This window comes from Erpetoichthys calabaricus, chromosome 5, assembly GCF_900747795.2.
Source record: "Erpetoichthys calabaricus chromosome 5, fErpCal1.3, whole genome shotgun sequence".
In the NCBI taxonomy this organism is placed as follows: Eukaryota; Metazoa; Chordata; class Cladistia; order Polypteriformes; family Polypteridae; genus Erpetoichthys; species Erpetoichthys calabaricus.
This window is the reverse complement of record NC_041398.2, coordinates 238,148,555-238,157,647: the sequence shown is the minus strand read 5'-3', so window position 1 is coordinate 238,157,647 and position 9,093 is coordinate 238,148,555. Positions and strand designations below refer to the sequence as shown.

Below are 9,093 nucleotides of genomic sequence, written 5' to 3'. Positions count from 1 at the left end.
TGTAAACTTGCACACCACTGTGTGTGTACCTCTTGTATTTATCAGTTTAGTGTTCTATGCAGGAATATTTGTACCCAACGTTACATATACCTGCTGTTTAAAGAAGTGCCTTGAGCATGGGAAAGGCACTATATAAATAAAATGTGTTTATTATTATTATTGAATGTGTAATGCAGCGCAGGTGAATCACCAAGGGTACCAGTGACGTCACACCGGCACAGTCAAAACACAGAGCCACTGTTCGGACCACGACTACGACTCTTTAGTTGTCATCGTGCCAGTTTTACGAAACAGATGGCAACCCACAGGACTCAGATTCGTGTCTCTGCGGGAGGAAATGTGCCGTGTTTGTGACCCGCAGATGTTGATTACTAAATGCGGAGTGGGAAGTTGGAATATCCGTGTTCCTAGTCGGACATTTCAGCTGAAATTTCCAACTTGGAAACCCTGGGCTGGTGTGTCAAGCTCGAGTTTGTCTAACCCTCAAATTATGACGTTGATCCAAAATGGTGACTAGTGTTAGCACGTCTGTCTGATTGAGTCTCGTCAACTGCAATGGTAAAACCTAGTATAATAATAATAATAATAATAATAATTCATTACATTTATATAGCGCTTTTCTCAGTACTCAAAGCGCTATCCACACAGGGAGGAACCGGGAAGCAAACCCACAATCTTCCACAGCATTACCACTGCGCCACCTGTGAGGACTTCACCTGTAAACCCTTAAAAGCACACTAAGCAAATGGCTTCACACATAAATCAATATAAAATACTTATTTATGACAAATGTCACTCTGTTTTATGATCCATGAGCCCCTGCAGTATGTAAATTCACCTACTTATTCCATCCCTGCTTGTCTCATCACTCATAAGATGAAAGGCACAGCTTGAAGTAGTCGAGTGGCTGGTAATCTGTAGCGTCCACAAGCAGGCCGCGTCGTTTGAAGAAGAAGTCCAGTTGCCAGTTTGCCTCTCGCAGATCTAAGTCTGTGTAGTCCTCCCAGGGCGAACGTTACTGCAGGCGCATCAGCTACACAGACATGTTCAGCACCACAACCAGCTAGGGACCGATCAGCTGATGCAGGTACCTGTCTTTCGTTTTCGATTTCCAGATCGTTTGCATCAAAATTGGAGTTTGATAAGTCAGAGTCCAATTCAGCAATAATGTGTAAAAAATAAATAAATAAATAACACACACGGAGTATTTTGCTTCTCTTTCTTGCCCGATGTCGATGCCATTCTAAAAGTTGTTTATGCTACTCTCACACACGCAGGGATTCGACGTCAAGTCAACCAGTCTAACAGTCCTCCTAGCGCAGAGGGTCTCTCTATAACAGAACGGTGACTTTTATCGACTTTTACAGATTTTTTCGACCATCTGCCTCTGAATGTTGACTTTAATTGACATCCACCTTCAGGGCTACGTGTCGACAAACAAATACATCTGCCCTAAAAGAGTTGAAGTCCCAATGTGACACAAAGCTGGTCTGTGTCGAGTTTGACAGTGGGATGACACCGAATGCGATCTTTATATGTAATACGCTACTGTGGCTGTCCATTTGTCTGTCCAGGACTTTAAATCACCCGTAGCTCGCAAACCGTTTGACCGATTGACCTGAAATTTGGTTCACATATACTACGTGACGTCTACTGTCTGCTTTTGGGGTCAAGATTTTTATTACCCTTTTTATTTTAATTAACTCTCGGCAGCGCGTAGCAGGGCTGTCATGCGGCACATGTGTATGGGCGCCGTTTTCATCCCTACCACCTTCACCGTCACTTCCCCTACCTCTTCATATCTTAAATCATTCTTGAGGCAGATTGAAGACTTAAGTGCCAGCTTAAGTGAAAAATTAAGAAAAACGTACTAAGTTATTGCAACACAAACACTGACTTAATCAGTTTTAACGTGAAAAGATGCCGACGAAAGAAGAGAAGAAGTGGGCCACTAGGGTGGAGAAAAGAAGAGCTGCTCAGAAAGCAACAAGCGCATCAACCTCTGAGCAAACGAATGGTAAACGTACAGAGAAAGAGGATGAAAACCATAAGTCAGGTGTATAACGTGCAGTGCGCTGTTACTGGTGGTAAGCATAATTGTGAAAAAATATCAAGCTTAAAAAGAAAACATGTTTGGATATTTAAAACAAGGAAAAGAGACGCAGGTAACGTCATGACGGATAGACGTTTAAGCGGCAATCGGTCACAGGTTGAGATTTTACACGCAAATGACAAGGCCTATACACTGTCTACACCAAATAACTCGACTGCATTTCATAAATCACTCAGTACAAAGTTGGTTTATTTTGTAAAACTAAGTACAGAATTTACATACTGTATGGCCAGAGGTTTCCATTATACATGTGTAATAAATACTAACGCAATGTCGTCACTCAAGGCCTAAAGAATAATTAATTCCCTGAACAAGTCCGATGATGACTGGCTGCCAAGCGACCAAGTAGCGGAGCCAATCTAGCAGCTGTCCGTACAAAACGTGGGTACGCTCCCAGCTGGAGAATGAGGAGGTTAAGAATGAAACACGTTTACAATTCACACAGTCAATGCAGAATTGTGAAGCCATTGAACTCTCCAGCCTTAAGGTCTACTCTGATAATTCAATCACAATTTAGTCGTCCAACCATCCATTCATTTTTGGAGTCAACACCAAAGGAAACAGGCTGAGGTTTACATAAAAGAAAACAAAGGCCGCTACTCTGCCATGTGACCTACATGAACACAGTGACACACACACAACGATTCTGATTGGCCAGATTGCGTCACCAGACATCAAACCTCCTACCAGTAGAAGAAAAACAAGGTGAAACCAAACAGAACATGCAGACTCGACTGAGACGGCAAAACGGTGAGGCGTCCAAGTTTGGTGAGACACTCACACCGACTTTAAAATAACAGATGAACGAAGATTCAGAGAGTCTTCAGAGCCCTTCAATTTATTTCACGTTCTGCTATGCTGCAGCTTTGAGTTAACATCATTTCAATTCATTTTTTCCCCTCACATCAAGCAACACTCAATACCCCAGAATGACAAAATTAAAACGGGATTTCAGAAAATTTTGCAAATTTATTAAGAATAAGAAAAATGAAATCCCACCTTGACACAAGTATTTAGACCCTTTACTAAGTAGTCAGTTTTAGGCCCCTTTGGCAGCCCATTCCAGCCTGGAGTTTTCTTGGGTTTGATGTGACAAGCCTTACGCACCTGAATCGGAGGAACTTCCCTGCAGATCCTCTCATGTTCGGTCAGGGTGACTGTCGGTGGATGGCTGTTTTCAGGTCTCTCCGAGATGTCCGATTGGGTTCAAGTTCAGGCTCTGGCCAGGCCACTCAAGGACATTACCAGAGTTGTCCCTCTATGCCACCCCCATGTTGTCTTTGCTTTATTCTTAGGGTCATTGTCCTGGTGGAAGGTGAACCTTCAGCTCAGTCTGTGGCCCAGAATGCTCTGTACTTTGCTCCATTCAACATTCCCTGAGCTCTCACAAGTCTGTCAGTCCCTGCAGCTGAAAAGCAACCTCACAGCATGGTGCTACCTCCTCCAGGCTTCACCTCTGGAATGATATTGTGACGATGATGTGCCATGCTTAGTTTTCTCCATACGTAACGCTCAGTATTGAGGCCAAACAGTTCAATCTTGGTTTCATCAGACCAGAGAATCTCGTTTCTCACAGTCGGAGAGCCCTTTGGGTACCGGGCTTTTGTGTGTCATCATAAAGGCCAGATTGGTGGAGTGTTGCAGCAGTGGGTGTCCACATGGGTTCACTGGAGCTCAGCCAGAGTGACCATCAGGGTCTCAGTCACCTCTCTTACCCGGGCCTCAGTTTGTCAACATGGCCAGTTCTATGAAAAGTGATTGTTTCAAACGTCTTCCATTTGAGAATTATGGAAGCCAGATGTTTCTGTAGGCTTCCCCATATGTGTGCCTGAACACACTCCTGTCTCTAAGCTCTGCAGGCAATTCCTTCAACCTCATGGCTTGGTTTTTGCTCAGCTATGGGGCCTTCAATACACAGGTGGGTGCCTCTCCTAGTCAGGTCCACAGGCGGACTCTAAGCAAGATGTGGAAACATCTCAATGATGAGCATTAGAATGGCATGGATGCATCGAAGTGTCATGGCAAAAGGATCCAAATACTTGTGTCAGTTTGGTATTTCAGGATTTTATGTTCAACACATTTTTTTTTAGAAATTCCAGAAATCCCCTTTTTGTGTTGTCATTCTGGGGTATTGAGTGTTGGTTGATGAGGGGAAAAAATAAATTTAAATGATTTTAGCACAAGGCTGCAGCATAGCAAAATGTGAAAAAGTGAAGGGGTCTGAATATACGAGGTCCAACACAAAAAAAAAACGAGGCTGTGCCTGTAACTGTGTTTATTTAACAAATTAAGAAAATGAACTACGATCACCAAAATAGTTCTCTTCTGAGCTGACACACAGCTGCATACGATGCTGCCGATGTTCAAAGTAATTCCAGAGATCATTTTTTGAAAGGCTGTTGAGGATCTCCCTCGTTTTTGCTTTCACATCTTGTAGCAGTGCTACTAGGGATTGAAACTTCAACTCCCAGCAGTCCCTGCAATGGCTGTTATTGGTCATCTACTGAGGGTACAGGGGATGTTGAGTACAAGGAGGCCAGCGCGACAATTAAAAGACAGCCAGTGATACCAAAAGAGGAGAAGTATTTTGTGTTTCGTGTCTGGAGCTGCCCGTCTGTCTGCCTGTAGATTCTTCTTTTGTCCAGGATTGTCTCTTGTTTTGGGCTATGGACTGTCTGGTGTCATCCTGCACATGAGGACTGTCCGAGGATTGTTGTCATCCTGTGAAGAAAGGAGCGCTCCTAATCCCATTCACCCATCTTCATCTCCTCAGGAACTACCGGTAGAACTGGTCTTTACATTCCCATTCAATGTGCTGATCTCTGGACTATCTACCGCCATCATTGCATTTCATTAGTTGCCATTTTCCACTGACTTTATAGTGAGTGGTTTTGTTTGTGGTTTGTTTGTGTGTATTGTATAATCGTCAGAAGGGAACTGGGGTGGGGTCGTTTAAGCGTGTATTTATATTTTGTTTATTATTGTTTCATACATTGTTTAATTTTTGTTTTATTACCAGTTGTTTCTTTGTCTCTGTTTGTGAGTGTGTGCGGGTCGGGCCAAGGCTGGGTGCGTCCCTGGAATCTCCACCCAAAAAATAAATAAACTGAATCTTAGCTGCACCGGACTGCTACAATCTTCTACCGACAAAAAATGGGTTCCCCTGAATTCCGATTTGTGACACTGAAAAACACATGCATAAGAGACAGGCATTCTTCGCCGTAAGCCTCGGTCAATAATTGTAAAGGTTCCGTCGTGGATTTCTTCAGTTTCATAAGAAATCTGATGTTAACTCGCCATTCAGTCTTGCACTCCAACATTTGCTGAACGAGGGTAAGAAAACGTCTACATCTGAAGACGCGTCCACTGGTACTGAGGGAGGTGATCGTGCTGAGCCTTTCCACACATTCTAGAACCATCTCTTTGTTTCTCCCATCCAAGTCTTGGTTCCCGAGCTGTAGGGTTGGTCTTGGTTTTTTTTTTTTTTTTTTTTTTGTGTCGGATCTCGTATTCTGAATTTGATTGGATTTGATTCCTTTTAATCCTTGTCACCTTTACCTACATACGGACACACAGGTTTTTTTAATTGTGTAACAGCAGTCAAACAACATGCCAAACGTAAGTCTCAAGCAGAAAAAATCAGACAAAGGATACGGGTTATTCAGCATCATCTTGAGGTCCACCTTCTCATTACAGTAGGGGCAGGTCTGCTTTTTGCCCACGATGCACCAGCCACGGATGCAAAATTCATGAAATCTGCATTTGGGAGTGTTATGGAAATACTGTTTGTAGAAATACATGACCTTACGATAAAAGTACAAGGAGATTAATAACATTATGCATTCTATCACAGAAAATGATAACTACAGAATGTCTGGCACATTATTGTCCATCTGCACAACTCAAACAGAATGTATTGTTTTTAAAATTAAAAAAAAAAACATTTTATTATCAGCTTTGTTTATTTAGTATTAGTATTGTGTGATTGAAGAATTAAGGTGAAGATTAAAGGTGAGGTTTTTAAGACCAGCAATGATGGATGGCGCTGAGACATGGTGGACAGTAAAGGGAGTGCAAGAGAAGAAGTTGGATGTGTGGAGTTACAAAGAAGGACAGAATAAGAAGTGAGACAATCAGAGGTACAAGAAAAGTGGGAGAGATAGCTAAGAAAGGACATTAAAGGAGGACATTTGATGAGGAGAGACAATTAACATTTGGGCAAATGACTGAGGGGAATGGTAGTCCAGTTGAAGAGAAAGCGTGGGGGGCCAAAGAAGAGGTGAATGGATGAAGTAACAGAAAATCTAAAGGGAAAGGGAAAAGTCTGACTGGCGAGGAGGTGAAGGGCGGGAGCTGTGTGGAGAAGGCTGATCAAGAACATCAATCGCACACATAAGTGGGAAAAGATGAAGAGGAAGTGTCGTCACACATATTCAGGGTAGAAAAATAATAAAAGCACAGGAAAAGATTAAATAAATAACAATGGATATAAACTCATATCAAACTATAAACATTTCAATATAAATTAATATATGATACACAAAGTTCTGAATTAGGAGGAGGAAAAAAACAAGCAGGAATAAACTATAAAAACATACAAACTACTAAAGAAAACCAAGAACAAGTAGCATGATTTATATGTGCAGATTACAACATTAGAACTGTCTAAACAAGAACAGGCCATTCAGCCCAACACAGCTCTCTATTCCTCTCCACTTAATTCTTCCAAAAAAACATCAAGTCGAGTTTTGAAAGTCCCCAAAGTCCTCCTGTCTACCACACTACTTGGTCGCTTATTCCAAGTGTCTATCGTTCTTTGTGTAAAGAAAAACCTCCTAATGTTTGTGCAAAATTTCCCCTTAACAGGGTTCCAACTGTGTCCCTGTGTTCTTGAAGAACCCATTTTAAAGTCACCGTCTCGATCCACTGGACTAATTCTAAGGTGATATACAGTACTTGAATAAAAACACAAGGAAATTTTGCCATTTCAATAATGTTTTCAACCAAAAATACCAACAGATGCAGACCCCCGTGACCCTGTGTTCGGATTCAGCGGGTTGGAAAATGGATGGATGGATGTAATTGTCTGTTGGGGGGGGGAAAGTAAGTCCAGCCTTGAGTTCAGAAGCTGGCATTGCCCGCTTTGAACATACGACTTCTTACAGGTATTTTGCATAACTTCCCACCAGTCCTTGACACTGAGTCGGTGAAATTTTTGACCGCTCCTCCATGCAAAATTCCTTCAATTGCAAGAAGTTTGTGGGTATCCTTGTATTTACTGCTCATTTTAAATCCCACTACAACATTTCAATTGGATTCAAATCAGGGTTTTGACATGTCCAGTCCATAGGCCTCCATTTCTTCTTTTTGAGCCATTCCCTGGTGGATTCACAGATCATTATCATGTTGAAAGGTTCATCTCTGGTTTAACTTCAACTTTTGGACAGATGTCTTCACATTCTCCTCAAACACACTTTGATATGATGCAGAATTGAGAGTTGACTCAGTGAGTGCTGGCTGCCCAGGCCCTGAATCAGCAAAGCAGCCCCAAACCAGAACGTTTCCACCACCATGGTTCACGGTTGCTATGAGGTTCTTCTCCTGAAATGCTGTCTTTAGTTTGCACCAAACATGTGTAGCACTGCTATCGTGGGAAGAAATCCATTTCCCAACAGCCAAAGGGGGATTACCCTCATAGGATGACTGAAACGGAAGTAGAGGCTGCTGGGGACAAGAAAGACCCATGGGAAAGTTGAAAAGGGGGCCTGACGGAGCAGTGGGAGATATGCGGTTTTGTGTATCCTGTCCGACGTGTCTTCTGAAAAGTCAATTGTGCCCTGGGTCGTTTCCCGTTAGGATGAATGGAGTGTCTTGTTCCTGCCTGTCATGTGTATAGTGGCGGATTAGTCGTCGTGCGTCTTCAAAAGGAGTGATCCAGCAAAGCTGTTCTCGGGATTGTCATCTTCATACCAAACCATTTTATCTGCTTTTGCCGCATTGGACTGTATAAGGACATTGTAGTGAGTGTTTATTGTTGTGGTTCATTGTTATGTTAAAATTGTATCGCCAAAGGAGAAAGGGGAGGTTTGTCTGATTGTTGTAGTTCTGTATTGAGTTTTCCATCTAATATATTATTTATTCATTTGTTGGTTTTGTGTCTCTGCCTGCGAGTATGTGTGGGTCGGGCCAAAGCTGGGTGAATTCCTGGAATCCCCACCAAAAAAATACATAAATCACAGTCTCATCGACTGTGTATATCTTAGTGGCACCAGACCGCTGCACATGTCTACTACTGCTGCGTCCAAACAATTACATCTTTGATTCATCTGTCCACAGCCTTGTTCCAGAAGACCTGGGGCCTAACGGATGATGCCGTGCGTAGAATTCACACTATAACATGGCATATGGACAAAAGCAGAAATGTTCGTACTCACAAAAAAATCCAGATGCATAAATCTGTGCGTTCACCAACTTCCACGTTCTTCCGCTCCAAAAATCCCGGTCAGCATGAAAAGTAACGCACATACACACGCCTGCTACCACTCCCCAAACTCCTCCCAGAATTACCCCTCTTTGAATATGCAAATCAATATAAATAGCCCTTAAGCTCAGCGCTCTGTGAAAAGGCAATGGCAAAAGCATGGGGGAAATAAAAGAATTTCAGTGAATACCAAGTGGAGGCAAGGAAAAACATACTATTTGTTTTGTTTTTTTTTTTTTAGACAGCAAAGGCTGGTACACCTCACCTACAGGTCAGATCTGTGCAATTTACTTCTGATTGAAGATGAATGCACTTTGACAAATTTCCTGCAGATCCCACAACTAAAAATTTGGGGCACTTGGAGACTTTTAGTATCAAACAGTCAGCTCTGCGGGTGAATACTGCTGCGCCGGGCACTCCTGGACAAATTAGCAGTCGTCTGAAATCTTTGCCTCCTGTAAATTATTTTCCTTTCAGTGGAATGAATGATTTCACATAA

The 9,093-nt window shown here is 42.5% G+C and overlaps 1 protein-coding gene across 1 annotated transcript in view; it reads right to left on the bottom strand.

The window, feature by feature from the left end:
* Positions 1-2,272: 2,272 nt before the first annotated feature.
* Positions 2,273-9,093, bottom strand: part of rnf175 (ring finger protein 175) — a 134,830-nt gene continuing 128,009 nt past the window's right edge. The window contains exons 8-9 of the mRNA XM_028802676.2: positions 5,768-5,869; positions 2,273-2,510 (exon numbers count right to left, since the gene is read on the bottom strand). Of these exons, the coding sequence (XP_028658509.1) occupies positions 2,390-2,510; positions 5,768-5,869 (223 nt within the window). The 3' untranslated portion in view covers positions 2,273-2,389. The remainder of the gene's footprint in view (positions 2,511-5,767; positions 5,870-9,093) is intronic.